The sequence below is a fragment of the Amphiura filiformis genome, chromosome 13 (genome assembly GCF_039555335.1).
Source record: "Amphiura filiformis chromosome 13, Afil_fr2py, whole genome shotgun sequence".
In the NCBI taxonomy this organism is placed as follows: Eukaryota; Metazoa; Echinodermata; class Ophiuroidea; order Amphilepidida; family Amphiuridae; genus Amphiura; species Amphiura filiformis.
This window is the reverse complement of record NC_092640.1, coordinates 43,303,826-43,329,476: the sequence shown is the minus strand read 5'-3', so window position 1 is coordinate 43,329,476 and position 25,651 is coordinate 43,303,826. Positions and strand designations below refer to the sequence as shown.

The 25,651-nt window shown below is 37.6% G+C and overlaps 2 protein-coding genes across 2 annotated transcripts in view; both read right to left on the bottom strand.

Moving 5' to 3' along the window:
• Positions 1-11: 11 nt before the first annotated feature.
• On the bottom strand, positions 12-8,432 carry LOC140168392 (uncharacterized). Its single transcript, XM_072191774.1, has 4 exons — positions 8,320-8,432; positions 5,603-5,739; positions 4,845-4,995; positions 12-387 (listed from the first exon to the last, which is right to left on the bottom strand). The coding sequence occupies exons 1-4, from the start codon at positions 8,327-8,329 to the stop codon at positions 17-19; spliced, it is 669 nt and encodes a 222-aa protein (XP_072047875.1). The 5' UTR covers positions 8,330-8,432; the 3' UTR covers positions 12-16.
• A 1,045-nt stretch (positions 8,433-9,477) lies between these two features.
• The window catches only part of LOC140167686 (uncharacterized), a 48,725-nt gene continuing 32,551 nt past the window's right edge, over positions 9,478-25,651 (bottom strand). Inside the window, exons 3-7 of the mRNA XM_072190985.1 lie at positions 17,737-17,838; positions 15,751-15,853; positions 14,236-14,337; positions 10,801-10,931; positions 9,478-9,720 (exon numbers count right to left, since the gene is read on the bottom strand). Coding sequence (XP_072047086.1) covers positions 9,478-9,720; positions 10,801-10,931; positions 14,236-14,337; positions 15,751-15,853; positions 17,737-17,838 — 681 coding nt within the window. The remainder of the gene's footprint in view (positions 9,721-10,800; positions 10,932-14,235; positions 14,338-15,750; positions 15,854-17,736; positions 17,839-25,651) is intronic.

Sequence of the window (25,651 nt, the reverse complement as noted above, 5' to 3'; positions counted from 1 at the left end):
CTTCAGTAAGGCATAGTTAAGTTGCACGAGGTTCAAATCCATCATAAGGCATAGTTAAGTTATACATGGGTTCGACTCCTTCATAAGGCATACTTGAGTTGCACATGGGTTCAACTCCTTCATAAGGCATACTTAAGTTGTACGTAGGTTTGACTCCTGCATAAGGCATAGTTGAATCACACACAGGTTCTGGTCCTTCGTAAGGCATATCAGAGCTCTTCACAGTCAGTGGTTGGACTCCTTCGTCTCCAGTATTATTAGCACTGCTTGGATCTGGTGAAGGATTTTTATGCAAAAAGGTGAGTGTCTGAGTAACCTTAGGTTTGGATTTGTCCGAGACATTCGTTGAGCTCACATCCATGGAGGTTGGTCTTGGTGATAATGGATCTATAAAGGAGAAGAGGGAAAAAAGACATTTAGCATTTAACAGTAATATCTTGGTGTAGATTAGTCATCCAGTTAAATATAGGTAAAGTTAAATCAAATCAGATGCCTGATGAAGTTTGGAGTCACCGGATGCAACTCTTGCATGTAAGTTGCAAGTTTTATTTCCAGAATTCGATTTAACTTAACCTAGTATATATTAAAGCCATAATGTACGATTTCCGCCAAATTTTAATTTTGTTTTTCTCTACCCAAAATGCTGAAATAATATTAGTTATAACTGCCGGGAAGGGTTTCTGTTAAGCTTGAAATAACACGGTAAAGTGAAAGAAACACCACTTGTTATTCAGCTGTTTAACATGGAGTTCTATGTCAAAATTGCTCTGTTGAACTAAAAACACAACAAATTTGATTGATTCCATTTAGGTGCAAGTTGGGACATAATGTGAACATGACAAATATGCCAAAAAAATCAGGTTTGAAAAAAATTAACAAATTTCATATTATAAGATCGTACATTATGGCTTTAACAGCAAATAATTTATTGATTTAAGGGTGTATCACACCAGGCAACCACAAACAGCATAGCATTTTTTGTTATGTAACTTCCGTTGCTGATCAGAAAAGCGATTGCCGATATCCGATTGATAAGTTGTTAGCATGGCATAGCGCCAAATCGCCAGCAGTTGACTTGAAGGCAACTTAGTCGCTATGTCACTAGCCACAACTGAACACTGGTGGAAGTGTTTGACCATCCGCCATTTTTAAATTGCACACAGCAAATACTAGTATGATATGGCCTTTACGAGTTACTACTGGTCCTGAAATGCTTACCAGGACATGTTTCAATACTATGGTATAGTATGCTGTGATTTTTTGCTCTGGTCTCTAGCAGGAAAGTATAATTTAAGACCATAATTTTCAACCCCAAAATAGTGTTGACTCAGTTAGTATGGATCATGAGTTAAACTGTGCTCTCTATTGTCTGTCTGTACTATGGATGAAGTTTTGAAAAAACAAAAACACAATAACATTTTTGTTTTTGCTCCAGTGGTGTGCCAAAATGACATTGGGGCATCATTCCCCAGAGGGTTTTCTGCAAAATCGGTCTCTTTTTGGGCACATTTCAGCCACTCAACTCCCCTGAAAAGTTACCTTTTTACACTATAGTAAAAATTTCATTTGAATGAACAGAGCTGCCAATAGCTGTACCTGATCTGAATGTGATCTTATATTAAAATTCAACGCAAACGTCATTCCGACGCGGGTCACAATTTGTGTACATGACAAGTATCCAAGACATGATATATTATAGGACACCCTCATCAATTTTCTGCAAGCTGTGAATTTGGTGAATAGATGTGATGAATGGCATTTTATTTTGGTCACCAACCATCGGACAATACCGTAAATTATGACAGACTCTGGCTGCAATGATTGCTTATTACAATTTGGACATTTCTCTTTGGCATATATAGAGAGGAAGCCGCTACAAAATCATAGCATCAAAATATATGACTATGGCATCATTCTAGAAAGTGTATTATCAAAAACATTTTGAGTTCAGATCCAAAATAAACCCTAGGAGACAACTTGAAAGAATATGATTACTTGGTTTAATAAATAGATGATAAAAAAATGTAAAAGGCCTACTTCTAATCTTTAACTTCAAAACTATGTACGACTCCCAAATTTTGTATTATATATTCCCAGTTAGGTCCCAATAAAGGAATACTAAACATATAAAAAAAAAAGAGTAACTAACCCCCCTTAAATAATCGCCATTTTTCAAAAAGGGGCTATTGTATTGCAAATCTGTAAAATGCGTTGGAAGCAGAATTTATTTCTGCGCATTTTGACACCTCATTTGATATTATAGCCCAGAAAACAATAACACATCGGTCAATTTAATGTAGTGAGATCCAGATTTGAAAGTTGCACTTACATACAAATTTTTACAATACAAAAACACTCAGATATCATTACACAGATTTCCTTCCATTACACTGAATGCAAAATCAATAGAATTTACTGCAACTTTTAAATCTTGGGCTACATTGATTTAAATGTACGCCAGACGTCAATATTTAGTCAATTGCTACAAATGAGGTGTCAAAATGTGCAGAAATAAATTCTGCTTCCAACGATTTTACAGATTTGTAATACAATCGTCCATTTTTGAATAATGGTCATTATTTAAGGGGGGTTAGTTATTTTTTTTGAGATGTTTAGTATGCAACATGACAAATTTCTTGAAGTCTTTACAAACTTTTTACTTGAAAAACTTAAGTTTCGTATTTACTGGAATCATGAGTAAACAATTGTCATCAGAGTAAGGAGCCATGTGTCTTCAAACTCTTAGATGCTGTTTTTTCATTTCAAGATTATTCACTATTTGTGACGTCTTATAATAGACAGTGTTTGAATAAGCCAAGATCTTCAAGGGCCATTCGGGCCTCTTGTGTTTAAAATCATGAACCTTCATCAATTTTCAAATTCTCAAATTTTAACATTTTAATGTTACACTGGTTCAAATTTTAAATAATGAAGAAGGAGGCGGTCTATATGCTTCACCCTAGCAGGGTGCAAGACAATGAGAAACATAATTAATATATGCAAGGATCGGAAAATAAACTGAACGAGGCAAGCCTGAGAAATTATGATTCAAATCTCAAACTAAAGTCCCCATGAGTTGTCATGGGGACTTTTAAGTTGGTACTTGGGCAATCTCAACTTAAAAATCGAGATTGTACAAGTACCAACTGTGCCCGAATACCAACTGTGCCCGAATACCAACTGTGAACTCAGGTAGTGCAGTGGTTAGACTCGGGATCGATAATACAAGGACCGGGGTTCAATCCCCGTCGAGTCCTGATTTTTTCTCTCTCAAAATTTTCATACGAGGGGGTATCCAAAAGTTTTTGACATCACACAGAAGTGAAAGTGCTATACCGATGAAATTTTGTCAGTGTAATCACTGGTCCTTATGTACATTATGGTCCAAAAAATGGTCTCATAAGTATGTTACTTTCTTCACAGGTGGCGCTAGATGGGAAGTAGGCGCATAACCTTTTCGTGATAAGATCCTCCACTTTCTTGAGTTTTTTCACTGTGGCCGATCATCCGTAAGTGATGGACGCCCACTTCTTGGCTCATCTGTGAGGGACATGTGGCCAGTTTGGAAATTCCTTTTTCAAAAAGCAATAGTGCCATATGATGGGCAATCATCACCGTAGATTGCTTTAATTTCATCATAGATTTTCTGAGCATTGCAGGCCTAACCCGTCAAATGCAGGAACTTAATTATGATGCGTGCCTCAATTTTCACCATATTGCAGGTTATGCGCCTACTGCCCATCTAGTGGCCCATGTAAAGAAAGTAAACATACTTATGAGACCATTTTTGGACCATAATGTACATAAGGACCAGTGATTACACTGACAAAATTTCATCAATATAGCTCTTTTCCTTCTGGGTGATGTCAAAAACTTTTGGATACCCCCTCGTATGTCAGTTTGCCGAGCTCCAAACACGTCACTGGTCCAAATATGTTACACATAGAGAAGTCAACTTCAATTGCGACATCAAATCCAAATTGCCACACAGGATTATCGTAAATTATTTTTGATGTGATGTTTACACTAAGCAAAGAATGGTATGGTACTCAACTTCAAAATAAAAGTGAAATCGTCTTTTACGCCCTCACTTGATTATGCTTCAATAGCCATTATGAACTTAATTGTGTGTTTGTTTACACTGTAAAATCGCAATTTGAAGTCGAGCTTGAGTTTGAAATAACGTGACTAGGGTCGTCATTAGAGGTCAAGTTCTGTAGTCAAGCCGCAACCATGTTTACACACAATTGAAGTCGAGTTCAAATTCAACAGAAGTTGACTACAGGCTCCGTGTAAACAGGGACATAGACAACTTCTCATGTTTCTATTGTGAAGATCAAATAATTCTCAGTCAAGGTCTACCACAGCAAATCCATTGCGCTTGTGAATCCGATTATACAACGGGCCTGTAACTTACCAATGACTTTCAATTTAGCTGAGCATGAGACACAGCCAAGCCGATTAGACAGAGTACATGTGTATACCCTCTCATCTTTCTTGTTAGCATGATAGATGAACAGAGTTGAGCAGATCTGAGTGTACAACATGACTATAACTTACCAATGACTTTCAATTTAGCTGAGCATGAGACACAGCCAAGCCGATTAAACAGAGTACATGTGTATTCTCTCTCATCTTTCTTTTTAGCATGATAGATGAACAGAGTTGAACAGATCTGAGTGTACAACATGACTGACTTACCTATGACTTTCAATTTAGCTGAGCATGAGACACAGACAAGTCAATTAGACAGAGTACATGTGTATTCCCTCTCATCTTTCTTTTTAGCTTGGTAGATGAACAGAGTTGAGCAGATCTGAGTGTACAACATGACTATAACTTACCTATGACTTTCAATTTAGCTGAGCATGAGACACAGCCAAGTCGATTAGACAGAGTACATGTGTATTCTCTCTCATCTTTCTTTTTAGCCTGGTAGATGAACAGAGTTGAACATCCTCTAGTCGTAATCACTTCAAGTCTTGAATCCAGAACCTGTAACAATAATTCACACAACAAAGGATGAACTACCACCAAATCATTTTATCATTTTATACATTATAGGCTCAATACCACACACAATTTCAAAGAAGGAAATCCCACTGATCTGCTCCCTGAATTAATTTACTGGGACAAATTAGTCCAAAGTACACACAAATTTGGAATTTTGTTGCTAAAATTACCCATAATTAGCCTCATTTTGTTCTGAAACAGGTCTAGAGGAAGATGTGCATTGCATATTATTCAATTGTGTCCTAGTATTTTTAGTCCAGAGAAATTTTCCCCCTTTCTCTATTTATTTATTTATTTATTTATTTAAAACAAGAATAGCCTTTAAAAAGACAATCATCGCTCTGGCAGTTGTAATATGAAGTGGAATGGGAAGTCATGAAGGTCGCCACAAGTGAGACAAGAATGAATGTAGATGACTGGTGTTATGAAATCATGTGGAACAATAAAGACACAAAAACTAGTATAATATGATTTCATAACACTAGTCATCTACATTCATTCTTGTCACATTTGCTATGAAGATCGATTAAGTCCTATCATAAATGTCAATTTATCAGCAACACATAATTATGTGATAAGTTTTAATTACCCTATTTTCTGGAATATTCCACTCAGCTTCAGGATCTGGATTGCCAGTAAAATGACAAATGAACGTTGCTGTTTCTCCCGATGTCACAGTCCTGGATTTGGCTCTCACTATAATGTCTGGCGCATGTTCTTCTTCATCTAAAATTAAAATCATTACAATAAAATGATTTAGTACAAAAAACAACAAATTGCATTATCAAGAATACCTAATGCACCCTGTACTGAACCTTAATCCTAAGCTTAATCCTAATTCTAACCCTAATCCTTGCCTATCCTCAACTTCATTATCCTATCCAAAACTGAACTCTAAACCATAAAACACACACTGTTATACTATTTTTCATCCGGATGTGGCAGTGACATCAACACGCTGAGGTAGGGTTTCATGCGCCGCATTATGCCGCATCTATGCTGCATCTTTAACCGCATATGTGTGTGTACGCTAATGCCCTGAGTGAATGCTAGCATTATGAAGCTGCACCCAATCAAATGCACACCAATGTCACTGCCACATCAGAGTTCCATAATGCAATCTTTGTTTTAATGCAATCAGTACTTTATTGACACACGCAGTAACAAAATTTACTTTTATCCACTTAGGTGTTGACCAACCCAGATTTTGCATTATGGGGATTTTGTTTTTGAGCTGCATGAAATTAAAAGCAGCCGGTTTTGGGCTGAAATGGCCAATTTTGACCGAAATTACAAAAATTCTGGTGATTTTTTTTATAGTAATTAAGCCTCGCCCTGAAAACCCCACAAATTACGACCGACATACCCTACTTGCCAAATCTGCCTGGCCATAGCACGCTTTTTTTTTGTCACATACCTTATAGGTTGAGGAAAGTATATGAAAAACTTAATGCGAGTAATTTTTAATCAATGTCCAGATTCCCGGTTCCAACACATGCAAAGAATGTTATTCACACCGCAGGAAAGGCAATCACTAAATGAGCGCTCATAATATATAGTGTAGCAAATAGCATGATGGTGACATTTACACCATGTCACCACCATTAGGGTATGTAGTCAGTATTCACATACAAAACAATGTTGAACAGCATGTGTGTTAATTATGTTAAGATGCAGGTGGTGTACTGCACACAGCAGTCAGAAACATTACCACATTATTTCAATACCTGTCCTGGTGTAGTATAACATACAGGTATTTGTGACATCTAGCATGTATATTATACATCATTATGTCCAGATTTGGGAAAACTTAGAGATGTGGTCAGTATCAAGGCTCCTGTTAAGGCGCTTCCGTGCGTCCAGGACACAATTTTCAATTGTTGGACGCACTGTTCAGCAAGCTGCATCGATGTCTAATTTCAAATTAAAATCAAACTAGTTCAAACTTACTCAATATACTTCCCATGAAATAAATATTTCTATTATTTCCTAAACCTCCATCATGCATAAATTAATATTTTAGCAACATAGACCAATCAGTAAACAAGTCAGCATTATTGACCTTTAACCACACCTATTTTGTGACAACTTCCGGGTTAAGACAGTCAATGAAAATTCTTACGGCAGCATGATCGACATGTGAATCAATAAGCTTTCGCTCAAAATACGAGGGAGCAAAAATACAAATTTCTAAACAGTGTCAGCAAGTTTGCATTCAGATAATTTGTTATTGACAATAATATTTACATAATTCTTTAAAATCTCAACAAAAAAAATGGAAGGAAACAGTCAAATATTTGCATCAGCCCTGTAAAATTGTATTGTCTGTTGCCTAACACATTAACCATGTACGGGTGCACACAAATTTTGTGGGACATGTATTTCTTGACCAGGATTTACAGTTGTGCGTCCGATTAGACGCAGAGCTTTTGAAGGCTAGCGGGAGCCCTGCTCAGTAGGCGTTATTGATTACACTAGCTTCCAAAGAAGAACAGTCCTCTCTTGCAATGTGATGCACGTACACATCGTAAACACTGAGGTGGGCTTCTGATTGGCTGATTCAACTGTAACAACAGATTGGTAATCTGATTGGCTGATTACACGTCCAAGCAGGTCAAACCTTCATTCAAGGCAGAGTGGCACTCATGAAGGGAGCACAAAGCCTGGCCTATGTCACTCATCAACAGGTTACACACATCGATCAAGAATGTGCTTTCCTTCTCTGGAAACTATTGTAATGGACAGCGTTGGATTTATCTGGTGTAGCAGAACAAAATGCTCCCCATCTTGGACAACATGCTACACAAATTTCAGCTTGTACAGCAATTTTTACAATGTAAACATTGAAATATCATAGAACATCACCTGAACAATGTATTCGCCAAAAAAAACCCAGAAAAAATTAAATTTAAAATAATAATATAAAAAAAAGCCCTAAGGCCTTTATCAAATGCTATTTATAGCTTTAAAAGTAAAAAAAAATCCCTACCTACCTACCCGAATTTGTTTTTTATGTTACGCCAATCAAACAACTTTTCTAGGCCTTACCTTGTTGCATAGGAACCATCTCCTCAATCTTCTTCAAATACTCCCTAGCAATATATCCATCCTTTGTGTAAGGGAAAGACTCTGTTGGAATGGTTTGTATATGGAATGTACTGTCATCCCTAGGCCTTACCTTGTTGCATAGGAACCGCCCTCAATCTTCTTCAAATATTCCCTAGCAATGTATCCATCTTTTGTGTAAGGGAAAGACTCTGTTGGAATGGTTTGTATATGGAATGTACTGTCATCCCTAGGCCTTACCTTGTTGCATAGGAACCGTCTCCTCAATCTTCTTCAAATATTCCCTAGCAATATATCCATCCTTTGTGTAAGGGAAAGACTCTGTTGGAATGGTTTGTATATGGAATGTACTGTCATCCCTAGGCCTTACCTTGTTGCATAGGAACCGTCTCCTCAATCTTCTTCAAATATTCCCTAGCAATGTATCCATCTTTTGTGTAAGGGAAAGACTCTGTTGGAATGGTTTGTATATGAAATGTACTGTCATCCCTAGGCCTCACCTTGTTGCATAGGAACCATCTCCTCAATCTTCTTCAAATACTCCCTAGCAATATATCCATCCTTTGTATAAGGGAAAGACTCTGTTGAAATGGTTTGTATATGGAATGTACTGTCATCCCTAGGCCTCACCTTGTTGCATAGGAACCGCTCCTCAATCGCCTTCAAATACTCCCTAGCAATATATCCATCCTTTGTGTAAGGGAAAGACTCTGTTGGAATGGTTTGTATATGGAATGTACTGTCATCCCTAGGCCTCACCTTGTTGCATAGGAACCATCTCCTCAATCTTCTTCAAATACTCCCTAGCAATATATCCATCCTTTGTGTAAGGGAAAGACTCTGTTGGAATGGTTTGTATATGGAATGTACTGTCATCCCTAGGCCTTACCTTGTTGCATAGGAACCGTCTCCTCAATCTTCTTCAAATACTCCCTAGCAATATATCCATCCTTTGTGTAAGGGAAAGACTCTGTTGAAATGGTTTGTATATGGAATGTACTGTCATCCCTAGGCCTTACCTTGTTGCATAGGAACCGTCTCCTCAATCTTCTTCAAATACTCCCTAGCAATATATCCATCCTTTGTGTAAGGGAAAGACTCTGTTGGAATGGTTTGTATATGGAATGTACTGTCATCCCTAGGCCTTACCTTGTTGCATAGGAACCGTCTCCTCAATCTTCTTCAAATACTCCCTAGCAATATATCCATCCTTTGTGTAAGGGAAAGACTCTGTTGGAATGGTTTGTATATGGAATGTACTGTCATCCCTAGGCCTTACCTTGTTGCATAGGAACCGTCTCCTCAATCTTCTTCAAATACTCCCTAGCAATATATCCATCCTTTGTGTAAGGGAAAGACTCTGTTGGAATGGTTTGTATATGGAATATACTGTCATCCCTAGGCCTTACCTTGTTGCATAGGAACCGTCTCCTCAATCTTCTTCAAATACTCCCTAGCAATATATCCATCCTTTGTGTAAGGGAAAGACTCTGTTGGAATGGTTTGTATATGGAATGTACTGTCATCCTCGCACACTTTGATCACTTTCACTATATCTCCTTTGCTGAATTCCAGGCCTTCTACGCCTTGTGCTACCACATTGTGTGTAATTTCAAACAGGTTGCCAGCTTCATTAGAGTGCTATGTATATATAAAGAAAATAAGACATCAAAACATAAGTGTACATATTGTATGCTCATCATAACACTTGTATCATTTTGACTACATCTCCTTTGCTGAATTCCAGGCCTTCTACGCCTTGTGCTACCACATTGTGTGTGATTTCAAACAGGTTACCAGCTTCGTTAGAGTGCTATGTATAAAGAAAATAAGACATCAAAACATAAGTGTACATATAGTGTGGTCATCATAACACACTAGGATCATTTTGACTACATCTCCTTTGCTGAATTCCAGGCCTTCAACACCTTGTGTTACCACATTGTGTGTGATTTCAAACAGGTTGCAAGCTTCATTAGAGTGCTATGTAAATAAAGACAACAATATAATCAAAATATTAGAGTCAAGATTGTATGGTCATCAGAACATACTTGGATCCTTTTGACTACATCTAGTTTGCTAAATTCAAGGCCAAATACCTACAACCATCGCAGCCAGGATCAGCTCCCCAAGTTATATTGTATGGGTAATCGAGACAATCAAGCAGTTAATTCCTTGCTAGGGGAATGACAAGTTACCTCAATTATTCACAAGATCATACAGAGACTGCACCAGGGTTCAAACTCACACTGTCAAACTCACACTGTCAAACACCAATCCACCGCAGTCTAAAGCATTTTCCACCCTGATGTGGCAGTGACGTCAGTGCACACATCATTGAGCGCAGCTACAAATTACTAGTGTTCGCTCAAAGCGCTGGTGTACACACACTTTAAGACGCCTCATAGATGCGCACACAAAACAGATGCCTCAACGCTTTGACGTCACCACCACATCAGGGTAGAAAATGCTTTAACGCCTTACCACTTGAGCTAATTTAACTGCTTAGGTGTGCACAGAATTGGCTTTTCCATACACTCTCTATGGAAGACATGAACTTACTTTCCAGTGGATTTCAAATAGAGTCACCTATTCAGGTAACCATTCGAAATCTACACCCCTGCTGTGGAAGATAAAAATCATGTCTGCCATATGGGGTGTATAGATTTCAAATGAAATAGCCCATTGTGAGAGAAACAAATGAAGAGACAATCATCTTACCTTGGTAACGTCCTGATCTGCATTACTAACATAGCTGATAAAACTGGACCTATTGCTAGCGGTATCTGGAGTGAAGACGGACAGGTCACTAGATCTGTTGCTGCTTGCTATACTTGGTGCACCAATGGACCCTATGAAAACATGGGAAGCAATAGGAATGGTTTACATTATACCCTTGGCTTTGTGCCTACATGTAAATGTTTATCAGACATAAATTTGGCACTAGTTCTTAATACCAAACCATGATGTGTGATTAAAGGAGGGCCCACTTACCTGGAGTTTGTTTAATGCACTCTGTGCTAGCCATAGGCTTCAACATAAAAAGTTTTTAAGATATATTCTCAAAATATCAAGAGCTATCTCAAGAACCACTGAATCAATATTAGGCTTGTTTGTACTCATTTTAATGCATTTTTGATGCTGATCCAGAGCTGATCCCAAACATGATCAGGAAAATGTACAATTCTGAAATTTTTGATTTAAAATCTTTTTTTTTTTAAATTGCTGTCTGCAGTCGACACCAGTGTGGAGAGAATTAAGAAAGCCCCTTTTGTTGAGTAAGGGGCCAAACATTTCAGCCACTGATGCTTTATGTTTAGTTTAAGTTTGTGAGCATAAGAAAGACGCAGCCAGTTATGATTAAATATTTCTAATCTGCAAGTGATTTAAGAGACCCCCCGCACTAAATTGTCACTGACCAGAGACTCTGTAATGGGCTATTCCATTTAAAGTCCACACTACCCCTGTGGAAGATTTTGGAAATATCTTCCACAGGGGGAGTATGTTTTTCAAATGTAATTGGCCAGAGTTATTCATTTTGAAACCCATACTCCCCCTGTATTACGGCTTTACCTATATCTTCCACAACTGGAGTGAGTATTATAAATGGAAGTTCCCGGATTGTCTATTCTATTCAAAATCGATGCTCCCTCTGTGGCAGACTTTAGCTAAATCTTCTTCAGGGGTAGTGTGGATTTTAAATGGAATAACCCACTAACATGTGACCAAAATAAGTAACATAAGGCAGCTTTGGATTAATTTTACCATGATGATTTCTTTTCCAATAGCTGCCCCCAAATATATGTATGGTTTAAAAACATAATCATCAGAGATACTCTTATTCAAAAGGTATAGTCAGTAATTTAGATATTGTATTTTATTATATCTCTAAATGTAATGTTGAGAAGTATACAAAAGTATACATTTCCAGAAAGGAAATGATGCAAGGAATCCAAATATCATAACAGATTCCTGCAAGCATTCTCAAAATTTGATATTACTTTACTGAATCAAGGACGTTATATGGACTATGGTCCAACTATGAATAAATGTTGTAATCATCAGAGAAACCAATAAATAGACTGACATGGTGAGAAAGTGTGAGGCAGGGGATGAGAGGCAGTGAGAAAAATGAGAAGACAGAAGGAAAAGTGAGACACAGAGAGAAAAAAGGTGCCAGAAAGAGAGATGGATGGAATGAGTGTAAGACGGAGAGCAAATTATTAGGAGAGATAGCGAGAGGTGAAGGGAAAATGAAAGCAATAGAAAAGGAGAATGAGAGATAGAGGAGGGAAGGGAGGGGAAGAATGAGTGACAATGAGTACGGGAGAAAGAGAGGGAGAAAGAGAGAGGGAGAAAGCGAGAGAGACAGAGAGATAGAGGATAGGCATTATAAAATCAAAATGTTTAAAACCCATCTAATAAGTTATCTCTCTATTTTAGCTACAACATTGATGCAAACTTGCTATCCAAAGTTTATGATCAAGGGGTAAATGCTGATATTATGCATATGGTTATGCTCCAATTAAGATGATAATAGACATAAAATGATGATGTTAGAGTAGTCAAGTAATGAAGTGTGAATAAACAAGGTAGTGAGTTAGTAATTTTACAATGAACTTAAGTATTAAAGAATGTGCATTGTCTTAAGGGGGTACTACACCCCTGGCCAATTTTGTGCCCATTTTAGCATTTTTCTCAAAAATTATAGCGCATTGGTGGCAAGTAAAATATGTATATTATAGGGGCAAGGACTACAACTACTTCACTGAAAATTCAGCAACTCAAGGCAAGTAGTTATTGATTTATTGATCAAATATTGGTTTTCCCTCATTTTTGACTGTAATTCCACAACTGTTGTCTGTGCTGAAATAAAATTTCCAGTGCAGTAGTTATAGTCCTTGCCCCTATAATATACATATCTTATTTGTCACCAATACGCTATGATTTTTGAGAAAAATGCAAAAATAGGCACAAAAAGTAATGAAGTGTGAATAAACAAGGTAGTGAGTTAGTAATTTTACAATGAACTTTGGTATTAAAGAATGTGCATTGTTCTAACTTGTGACAGGTGGTCGATTATGTTTGGTCTAGCTGCTTCAGTTGTTTGTTAATTTGCAACATTTATTGTGCTGCTTCTAGGATATATCACACCGTGTAGCTGCCAACAACAATAGGCTATTCCATTTAAAATCCACACTACCCCTGTGGAAGATTTTGGAAATATCTTCCACAGAGGGAGTATGAATTTTAAATGGAATTAACACATTAGCTCCATTTGAATTTCATACACCCTCTGAGAAAGATTTAACTTGAATATTTCACAGAGGGATGGTGAGTTTCAAATGGAGCTGCCTATATAATGTGTCATTCTGTTTGAAATTCATACTCCCTCTGTGGAAGATATTTCCAAAATCTTCCATAGGGGTAGTGTGGTTTTCAAATGGAATAGCCCAATGTTACGGCGCAGGTATAACAATCCCTAACAACAGCCTCCCACTGAATACCTGGGTAATGTGAAGCAAGCAGGATTAAGTGCCTTGCCTGAGGACACAACAAGTTGGCCACAATGTGACTCGAACCCACAACCCTGCAATAACGAGTCGCTGAGATCATAACCACATAAGTCCATTTGGCTTTCATGAGACAGTATCGTCCACTTGTAAAAGTGCAGGATGCTGATGGCGATCAGACTTTTTTTCAGGATATTCTTGTTCCCAAAACAATCTCTTACAATCCATTGATATCTAGTTTGATCAATGGATTGTAAGAGATTATTTTGTGAACAAGAATATCCTGAAAAAATGTCTGACCCCCATCAGCATCCTGCACTGTTACACACTTGTGACACACACATGATCAGAGTCAGTGCATCTGTAGCATGTTGTATGGTACAAAGTGACTGCATTCTAAAGAATAAGATAGGACACAGCCTTTGATCACACAGCGCCAAATGGACTATAGGCCACCATGCTCCTGTGTTGGTGAGCTTTGGTGGGTGTTCATGTTAGGGTTAAATTAATGAAACAAGCATGAGGTTTATAAACAAATTGACATGTAGTATGACTGATCAATTCTTGTAAAGCAGTTAGGCCAACAATTTAGTATAGAACACCACAGCAAGTTGTTTTAAAGCAAGAACAACCAGTATTCTACCTGTTTCAGATGAATTGAATGATGACAAGGATTTGGAACGTTGTGAGGAGCCAATGGAATGTACAGAACCACGATTGGAGCTTCGTCTTATCAACGAATGAGCTGTATGTGAGATAGACAGGTGATATGGCTCTTTCAGTTGAATTCCATACACCCTCTACAGAAGACATGACCTTAATATTCCACACAGGGAGTGTGATTTTCAAATGAGGTTACCTGAATGGGTGGCTCCATTTGAAGTCTATACCCCCTGTGTGGGAGATTAAGGTCATATCTTCCATAGGGGGTGTGTGGATTTCAACTGGAATAGCCCAATGATGAGAGATGGTTGGTTAGCACAGCAGCAAATAGTGTCTTCCCATAATGCCCTTCTGTAAAAGTGGAAATTTTCGTGGTACATTAATTTTGGTGCTTTTCACGCGCAACACAGCTACCGCAAAAATAAAAACATGCGAATATGTTCTTTTAATAATATAGGTCTATGAAAGAAAACTCAAAATCGTGAAATCAAAAACTAGCAATGTACTTCAAACTCAGCAAAGCGCGAAAAATTACATGCGCAAAAATATATTTTAATCAGCGCATCATTCAGAATTTGATTAAATTAAGACAGTAGTAGACCATGACATAATGGTCGCAAAATGAATAATTCATCTTTTGGTAAATCCCATATAAGCCATGGAACACTGATATCGTCATTTAACATCACGCCGAAGCTGTGAAGTCCACAGTAACAATGTGCGCATCGGTGTGACGACAACATGGGTCAAAAGGCAAAGGCTTATTGGATTTAACAAAACGGTGAATTGACTTTCGTTGATGTTCCATCATGGCCATATGATCATCCTATCAAATGTATTGTAAAGTTCCTTGTGTGTTGTGGCGAAAATTACTACGGGAAGACATGATTTACTGCTGTAGTTGGTTAGTAGGTTTATGGAATTCTAAAAGTGCTTCGACAACTTGCACAGTAAAAGACCTTCCTTGAGCCAAACTTCTTGCAAGCTAGTAGGTCCACTATTTCTTTCTCCAAAGCTCTACATTGTATATTAGGTTGTTATTTGTACCGCCAGTACCAGTGCAGTTTCTAATGAGAAATTCCCAGGAGAAATTATCTTCCTTCCTCTCAATTGAGAGCTATTAAGCAACATTTGTAAGTCCTAGAATCTCTTTGTCCCAAGCTCTTATCATACAGTAAAAACTCGATAGTTAGCATATGTGCTTACTATCGAGCGCCTTTAAAACATGCAAACATGAAGAGCCCCATCAACAAAAGTGTAAAGAGTTTTTAGCAAATCTTCGATACACATAGTTATATACGAACAAGTAAACCTGCAAATGTGTGTCTCAGTCCCATTAGCTCAGTTGGTAAAGCGCCGGACTTTGGTTCAATTTCATGTTTTCAAAAGCGTTTGATAGTAAGCACATATGCTAACTATCGAATTTTAACGGTATATGATATAGGTGTATGGTGGTGTACAGGTGTATTTATGATAGGTATTTATGATAACTTACTTCTATTTTTAACAAGAAATGGTTTTCTTCCCTCCAATTGAGCAGTCTCTGCCAGGTCTGAGATTTCTTTCTCCCAAGCTCTTATCACATAGCTATTGGCGCCCTGTGAAACAAGATGTTTATAATATTTAATACGAATAAATGGAAGGCTTTTATGATAACAAATTTACCTGTGACAAGTGAATTTGAATCCTTACACAATGACATATTTCGCTTTGGCCCATTAACCTGCAAGGGAGCTTGCATCATCAATAATTGTAATCGTGTACATTTCCGGATGTGTAGTACCTCTCATGGGAAGAGTATATACTTACTTCCGATCTCCATGGAATTATAAGCTTGTCCACATACATATAGGTGCAATCAACAACCAGGGTTGCCAAAAGATTTCAGCTCAAATTGCGGGTCAAATAATCGAAAAGTCACCCAACTTTTCTCTTTACCATTGGTTTCTATGGGGCATGAAACTATCGGAAGTCACGGTAGCCAATGTTGAAAAGTCGCCCAATTTTTTTCTTAACCATTGGTTTCTATGGGACAGGAAATTGTCAAAAGTCGTGGGAAAATCGTCAAAAGTTGCCCAATTGGGCTACCAAATGGCGGGTTTGGCAACCCTATCAACAACAATCAATCTTGGGTAGTGAGCCAACTATTAAAAGCTTGTCCAACATATGAAGATCATTGTGACAACCTTATAATTTATATAGATGGACAAACCTGTATTTATAAACTGTCCCCAGATGCACTGATTTTTTCAATGTTTTCGTGGGCTGGCTGCTCCAGGTAAATATGTGACATGATCAAGGGAAATGAGTCGGATGTCGCTAATATTGATTTTGAAATATTGGCAAAGAAAGTCTTTAAATTCTTTTGTTTTATATTGTTTTCAGCGATTGATAAATTTAGGTTCTGAAAGCTCTAAATGTTCTCTTTATAAACATATTTAAAACTAATTTTCGACCAGGGTCGACATGTGACTCATTCCCCTTGATCATGTCACATATTAGAATTTGTTCATCCTATCAACCCAGAGAACTAAGTATAATAATTTTCTTGTCCCTATACATCTAATCAAACTTTGAGAATTTTGTCATCAGTGTGTCATAATTTCCTGATTAGGCAACTAAAAAGCCCCCTGTTTTACAGGCGGATAGACTTTTAATTTTTTCTGGAAGCTAAAATGACCCTTAAATATCACCAGAAACTTGACAAATCTGGCAAAAAAATTTGATGATTTTTTTTGCAAACATAATTATATTGAAAAATGTTCTGAATTTTTTCAAAAAATTTTAATTAATTTTGGCTGAAAAAAGGGTATGTGATTTTAGCAAATTAAAAAAAAAATCTCTCAAAATGCCACATCTGGGTCGGTCGGGCTTGTAAAAGAGGGTTTTTTTTGTCATTTTCCTACACAATCAGCCCACACTGAAATGTCATCATTCATAATACTGACCTTGTGTTTGGTTCATTGAATAAACCAGACACAATGAAGAAATGTAGACACAAAGCAATTTTTGTAGGCAATTACCACATGCTGTAAATTGGCTTAATCATGGACATTTTCATCATTTGTGACTGATGACACAATTGCGGTATGTTGATGACATTGATGTAGACATGCAATATTCATTTTGTACTACGATTGCAACATGATCGTAATTGGCAGGGGATAAACACGGAGCAGATCTGCAGTAGCGGTGCCAGGAATTTTTTTTTGGGGGGGGGGCAAGGGGGGCAAAGTGAATTTCAGGGGGGAAAATTCAACAAACTTTTTGTAGCAAAATTGCTACAAAAAGTGGATATTTTCATAATATTGAGTTTTTACTGGGGAAACAGGGGCAAGAGATCTGACTGGGGCATTCCCCATGCCCCCCGCCACTGCAGATCTGGCTAATGGATTGCTTTATGAACTGATTAATCAAGCAATCAATTGATTTTATCTGATCAAGCGCTTATGTACTCAAGTACAAAAGTTGAAGTACTCACTTGCAATGTTCTGTGCATAAAGTTTGGTTTTTCATTCAGGACTTCAAATTTTCTGTCATCACCATTCAGTTCTTGTGGTCTAGCTACCTCTATTCCTGGGATCTGTAAACAAAAAAAAAGTAATAAACAAAAGGGGTATATGTTATCAAAATGATAAAAATCAAATCATGATCTCAATGACAATGAAAAGATGAAAAAGAATACGCAAATAGATTCATCAGGATTGTCCATTAAAATGATATGAAAATGTCCTTAAGGGTGTACTACACCCCTGTGGTAAATTCATGACTATTTTTGCATTTTTCTCAAAAATAATAAAACACTGGTAACAAAAAGTTATGTATATTATTGGGGCAAGGAATCTAATTACTACACTGAAATTTCAGCGACTCAAGACAAGCGGTTCAGTATTATATGATAGGAAATGAGGTACATTCTAGCGGTACCTCTTTTCTTATCATAAATAACTAACCGCTTGTCTTGGGTCACTGAAATTCCAGTGTAGTAATTGGATTCCTTGCCCCTATAATATACGTGAACTTTTGTTATCACTGTGTTATTAGTTTTTGGGAAAATGAAAAATAGACACAAATTTATCGAGGGGTGTAGTACCCCTTAAATAAAGCCAAATAAAGGTGATGTTAACATACCTCAATGACGTTTTGTGCTGTATCACAGGAACTTTCTCAAATTGAATGACCAGCTTTTGGCTGGGACAAAGCCAAAATAAGAGACATTGAAACAGGGTTGTTTGATTTAAATCACATTGATTTAAATCAGTGATTTAAATCGCGATTTAAATCACTTGATTTTTTTTTTAAATCACTGATTTAAATCAACTTTTTTCATTTTTTACCATTTTTGATAAATATAACTTAATTTCTTTCTTAATTTGACTGTTTTACATCATTCCTGATGTTTCTACAACCTTGGATACAATCAAAATACCTTTATGATGTCACTTTATCTTTTGTTAAAAATTCATCTCCAAGGTGCCGAATTCAACAGGTTTTTCCTCATGATTTTTGCCAAAACAGCGCCATCTACGTCAGCTACCAATAGGTATAGAATACTAATTTAGTTAAAGTTAACAAGGCGTGGTCATAGCATCGTACTTGTAACTGGTGCGGTCATGGGGAATTGAACCCCAGTGTGAAGCCCCTCAGCAATTCATGATTCAGAAGAGAATGTTGATGGCAAATTTGTCTTAGGGAACAAACCAAGTTTCATGACATCCAAAAAACAAAAGCTGACCCACTCCTTCTCTCCCTGAAACGTTTGTGCGAAATTTCGAAAAGCCGACTATGACCGACATTTTAACTAGTTTTTACAAACGTAATCAGACTTTTTGACCCCTCCCTCCTAACAAAAAGGACTTTCGTTGATTGAATTTCATGACTTTCTGGTTAAAAATCACCTTGAAAAAACAACAGAAATGAGAGGAATGGGCAATTTGGGGGGTCTTCTTTTACTACAGATGAAATGATCAAAATTAAGGGCCTTTTAGCACTCTATGCTGGTTTATAACTTCATGTAGTGCCGTACTATTATGCTGCCTTTCGTATTCGCCGAGGAGGACAATTTCGACCTCCTCATTTGTTTACAAACAGAGAGGTAGACAAAGGTCCTGTCAAAACTGTTCCGCTTGTCCAAATACTCAAGTATCAAAAGGATGGTCCATAATAGAGTGATTTACGCAACATGAATAGGGGATTAAAAAACTGTGAAGTAGGACCATCTGCTTCTTTTGTCCAATTTGGCATCAAGATTTCGAATGGAAACAGTTCAGACCCAGAACACGATCATGTCAGAAATTAATATTTTGTTCTGGGTCTGATTATTCGGACTAAACTTCATGGGTCTTTCAGAGCTGCACAGTCCACAACACGGTTGTTTGATATATATAGAATTGGCTTCATTATTAAGAAAATGCAAACTATAGATGGTGCTATTTAACATATTTTTATTAAAAGCCTGAAAGAGTAATTTCCAGTATCTAAATAGCGCCACCAATCTTGTCATAAATAGATACATTTTATATCCGAAAAAGCTTTAAAAAATGCTATGAAAGTGAATAATGTTGTAAATAAGGGGAAATTAAAGTTGAAAATGACTCAAAAGCATCTGTATACATTAGTATGATACCGCTTTAAGCTGTTTAAGCCTAAAATTGGGTTGTACATGATGTTTTGTTTGAAAAACTAATAAATGGTCACATCAAACAACCGTGGTACAAAGAGGGGCATTTCCAGGGGAACATATCTGTCATTTTGCTACCATTATTCCAACTCCTTTTTATTTCATTAAAAGTGTCCATAACAGTATCTGCCAACAGGTGGTATTGAGAAGCAACATCCAGTAGATATACATACACTGTAGATACGATGTCAAAACAAGGCATGGCCGATCCTGATGGTTGCTGAACATTGTTATATGTTTCATTATAACATGGTTCATGAATAAATCAATAAAAGCCATATTGTAACATTTGCTGCGGAGGACATCTTCAACCTCGACCCTCAATGTTTTTCAAAATTCTATTTTTTTACACGATTGTAAGTACTTTATTAAACTAACATACCCTGTAAATATCAAAACTATAGGGGACATATCTGACAGTACAAGCTAACATAATGGAAAAGAAATACAAATCTATTTTTTATGGAAATGTTACAATATGGCTTTAATTACTTACTACCCATTTATATATCAGCATGGTAAAAATCATTTCACAATGAGTGCATCACTTGAATGCATTAATAGGCCTATGTTATATGTGCATGTTATACCAATGTTCAAATTTCCAATTGAAATTGTGACAAGATTGAAAATTTCTGTTGAAATACTATTTCTAGATTTCCCTTCTTACCATGCTAACTGGGACATTTGGCTAAAGACAAAAACCATACAAAATAATACAGGAACAAGACTCCAGTAAGTGTTCATTTCATTTCATGATACTATAGGCAAACCATTTAAAGCCAAATATTTGCTGAGGAGGGCACCCTCAAATTTTTTCAAAATTCTGTTTTTTTACACGATTGTTGCTTACTTGCTTACTTGCTTATGTCGACTCTTGTAGTCGGACTCCCATAATGGCTCTCCAAACTGCTCTGTCAAGCATACAATTCTTGATGTCTGGGCCTGTTAATCCTGTATCATCTGCCAGCATCTTAATATAATCCTTCTTGGGTGCACCTCTTGTTCGTTTTCCATGTTTGGGCTGCCACATAAGAACATTCTTGCACAGTGCCCTGCAAACTTTAACCTTCTAATCCTGAGCCTCTCGGAGATTGGTAACAGATTCCCATATAGTTCTTTGTTGGTGGTGTGAGTTTGCCATGAGATATCTAGTGCCTTCCGCAAGAGACGGGTATAGCAGCCATCCATAGCTTTTCTCATTTTGGTTGTTATTGTCCATGTTTCAGCGCCATATGTTAGTACCGATTCTACAGTGGTGGTAAACAACTTGATCTTTAGATCTCTTGGTAGATTACTTTTCCAGATCTTGTCCATGCTGTTGCATGCTTTCCAAGCAAGTGCCTTTCTGATGTTGAAGTCCTTCTCATTACTGGCAGTCCATGCACCTAGATATTTGAAGTCTTGTACTATCTCCAATTCGCTTCCGTCCAGTGTTTTTATTGAAGACAGATTTTCCTTGTACAGCATTGCCTTGGTCTTCTTGGCATTCATTCCTAGTCCCACTTTCTGTGCAGCAGCTTCAACAAGATGTAACAGTTCTTGCACGTCTTTGAGGTTGTCAGCTAGAAAAGCAATATCGCCTGCAAAATCCAGGTCTGTGATTGTGCGTGGGCCTATTCGCCTACTTTTCCTGGGCTCCAGAGTAAAGCCAAGTCGCTCTTCATTGCCTTCCATAGCCTTCCTTAGAACATAATCAAGGACTACGATAAAGAGGAATGGTGCCAGAGTGTCTCCCTGCAGAACTCCTGCTTGGATCTCAAAATCCTTAGTGACACCATCAGGTGGTGTGACATGAGCTATAGTATGATGGTACATGCATCCTATGGCAGCCACTAGCCTCTCTGGGACTCCATATGCTCTCATTATGTCAAGCATTTTCCCACGGTGGATGGTATCAAATGCCTTCTTGAAATCGATGAATATTACTGCTGCATTGAGATTGTTGTTCTTGACTTCCTCAATTATCCTCCTTAGAGCAAGTATTTGTGACACCGTAGATCTCCCAGGTAGAAAACCATTTTGGTTGAATCTCAGGACCGGGTCAAGGTAAGGGCTTAATCCTATTGAGTAGCAGCCTGTTGAATGTTTTTGCTACGATGGATGACAAACATATTCCCCTGTAGTTCTTCCCTTCTCTTAAATCTCCACTTTTGGGGATTGGTATGAGGTTGAGAATTGACCACTGGTCAGGTTTCTTTCCATTCATCAATGCCTCGTTGCAGAAGTTGAGGACTATGTCATCAAGGTTGCAGCGTTTTAGGACTTCAGGTGGAATCCCATCCTCACCGGTGCTTTTCCCTTCTGAAATGTCTTTTTTGGCAGTGTCATATTCAACCTGATCAAAAGCATCAGTTCGCATGTTGAACTCTTCGTATACTTGATCTATGGCTTCATGCTCATCGGTTACATCTGGTGGGTCTCCAAGTAGTTGCTGGAAGTGTTGGAACCAAGCATTCAGTCTTTCGCCTTGCGTGTCCCCTTTTATTTGGCCTTTTTTAGCAGATTTACGCCCACTAACTTCATTGATGAGGTCCCAGGCTGCCTTATGCTGGCAGTTGATGTTACAATTCTCCACCTCCTTGATCTTTCTTTTAAGGATTTGCTTGTTTGCCTCTTCATAAACCTTTCTCAGATGATTCTTCTTAGACTGCAGTTCAGATCTTGACATGCTTGAAACTTCTTGGCTGTCCACAAGTTGCGCTTGCTGTAGTTCTCTCCTCGCTTCTTCAATCCTGGGATCATGCCAGATTGCTTCCTTAGGGCGCTTCCTAATGTCACCAATAGATTCACTTTCGATTAATGTACTTTGTTTAAAGCGCAGGAACCATTGGATAATTATTACGATGGAAATGTTATTTAGTTGAACGCGTATGCGATGTTCATAACACACTACGCACATGGCATGCGGGACAGTCGTACACCGTCAAAGGACCATGCTGACGGAGTGACAGGCATTGGCTACATCCGCGCACTGGTAGTAAATTTCAATTTTCTTTGCTTTACCTCAGTTGCTTGGCTCAAAATTAGGGGCTGTGCAATAATTATGAGCCCCCCCGGGGGGGTAAAATTTCCAAACGGCTCGCCAAAAATCGCTTGCCCCCCCCCTCTCGGCCCGCCAAAAATCGCTTGATGGTTCATCTCATATCGTATACACACCTGCCGAATTATGCAGCATTGGTGCCAACTACAATAAGACCAGTGTACAACTGAATCTGGACAATATACCCAAAGAAATAAGACGTCGGAAACGTGGTAGAGCTGGTGGGGTAAGGAAACGTTTACATTCCCGTAAAGACAAGCCATATCTGCCTTCCCTCATAATTGGAAACGTACAGTCTCTAAACAACAAAATCGATGAACTAACGGCTAATGTGAGCTATTTCCAAGACTATAAAAACATCTCCATTATGTCCTTTACTGAGACGTGGTTGACTGAACTTGATCAAGATGAGCATGTTACAATTGATGGTTTTAAACTGATCCGTGGTGATAGGATTCTAGAAAACACTAATAAGACCAAAGGTGGGGGTGTTTGCGTTTATGTTAACGAACACTGGTGTCACCCAAATAATGCTGTTCTGAAACGCCATGCCTGTTCTCCTAACCTTGAGATTTTGACAGTGAGTTTACGTCCCTACTATCTACCGCGGGAGTTTTCTCATGTTATTCACACTACCATCTATATCCCTGATAAATCGGTAACAAAACCTGCTGAGAAAGAACTGTTTTCTGCAATTCAGGACTTGGAGCGAAATTCACCTGACGCTCTTTTCATTATTGATGGGGATTTTAATCATGGTTCTTTGAAAAACAACACATCTCAGTACTACCAGCATGTTACTTGTACTACCCGCGGAAATGCTACCCTTGACTATTGTTATTCGAATGTGAAAACGCATATGTTTGCAAACAAGAACCAAAGCTGGGTAAATCTGACCACAACCTGGTATTGTTGTCACCAAAGTATCGACCAGTTGTTCAGCGTCAACGACCACAGACAATGACAATAAAGCAGTGGAGTGAAGAATCTGTTCAGTTATTACAAGCATCATTCGAATGTACTGACTGGATTATGTTTATGTATGCTAATCCCGGACTAAACGAATTCACTGAAACTGTCAGTTGTTATATAAACTTTTGTGTCGATTCGATAATACTCATTAAAACTGTCAAAGTGTTTCCCAATAACAAACCTTGGATAACAAAAAGTGTCAAGGACGTTATTAAGGTAGTATGAACGGCTATGGTGTCATGCTCAGATTTGCTTGAAAATGATACAGAATGTGGAGATTGGTGAGAAAAATTTTTTCCAAAAGAGCGTTTTTGACTTATGTAATTTTTTGTGATTGGAAAACTCCATAGACTTTGCACACGGCATGTTTTTGGCATGTTGCCAAGTTCTTCAAATCAGCTTAATTTTTGAAAACAAGTAATTTGTTTAAATGTGATTTTCTCTCCTTTATACCCAATGCATAAATCTGTTTTTTAATTTATTTTATTGCAAAAATGCTACTTAATAAAGGACAGCAATTTTGTCCAAGATATTGGCCTTAACAAAGGAGATATAAAATGGTAATGTTAGTACTTTTTTCAATTTTCTTGACTTTTTCTAGAAACACTAAATTACCTAAATTCTAGAATTTTTTTAGAGCTAACTACAGGTCCAATTTCAACAAACAAGGTGTCATATGAAAGGTAATCAAATTTAGAAAATTCTCTCGCCAGCTTTTTTTTAATTAAGTGTTTCTATTTTAAGTTATAGGTGTTTCTAAAATTCCCTAAAATCAAAAATTTAAAAATTAATTTTCTAAAAAATTAAACACTTTATCCAAAAAAGCTGGCGAGAGAATTTAGATATTAAGCTTATACACCATCCCTGAAAGTTTGGAAACCATAGCATACTCCATGTAGGCAAAAAAAATCATTATGTGGAAAAATTTAGGTAATTTTCAAAAAATAAAGAAATACATAAGAAATGGTAGAATTTTTATGAAACTCAAAAAATAGGTGGAGTGAAGACTTATCTTTAGTTTGTTCTAAGTTTTAAATTAATACACAATTCCAATTTGCTATTGTGGCTATTTTGCTGCAAGCTTGATTAGCCGTTCATACTACCTTAACAGGAAGAAACAAGCGTTTGGTCAGGGTAACAAGACAGAGCTGAAAGAGGTTCAAACGGAATTAAAAAGAACTATTAGGGTTGAAAAGGAGGCTTACAGGTCAAAACTTGAACAAAGGCTTACGCACAATAACATGAACCAGGTCCGGGATGGTTTGAAACTTATTAGTGGTTATGCAAATACTTCCAGTTCAAGAAATTTCTTGCCTGAAACGACTGTTGAATATGCTAATGATCTCAATGATTTTTACAACCGTTTTGACCAACATGATTTCAGTATTGAGATTAGTAGCCTGCACACCACTCTCGAGAGCAATATGGTGTTTCACGATGGTCGTGTTTTTGAAGTGTCTAGTGATGACGTATGTCATGAATTCCAAAAATTAAACATCACTAAATCAGCTGGTCCAGACAATATAACACCCAAATTGCTCAAATTGTGCGCTGAACAGTTAGCGGACATTTTTGCAATCATGTTCAATTGGTCTTTCAGATTGCAGTTAGTTCCTGATATCTGGAAGCGTTCTTGCATAATCCCCATTCCAAAGAAATCTGTCATCTCTTGTATGAATGATCTTAGGCCTGTCGCGTTAA

Coding starts and splice junctions, on each gene's coding strand:
- LOC140168392 (XM_072191774.1), bottom strand. Junction 4,996..5,602: donor GGAATATTCCAGAAAATAGG/GTAATTAAAACT, acceptor TTATTGTTACAG/GTTCTGGATTCAAGACTTGA. Junction 388..4,844: donor AGCTAAATTGAAAGTCATAG/GTAAGTTATAGT, acceptor TCTCCTTTATAG/ATCCATTATCACCAAGACCA.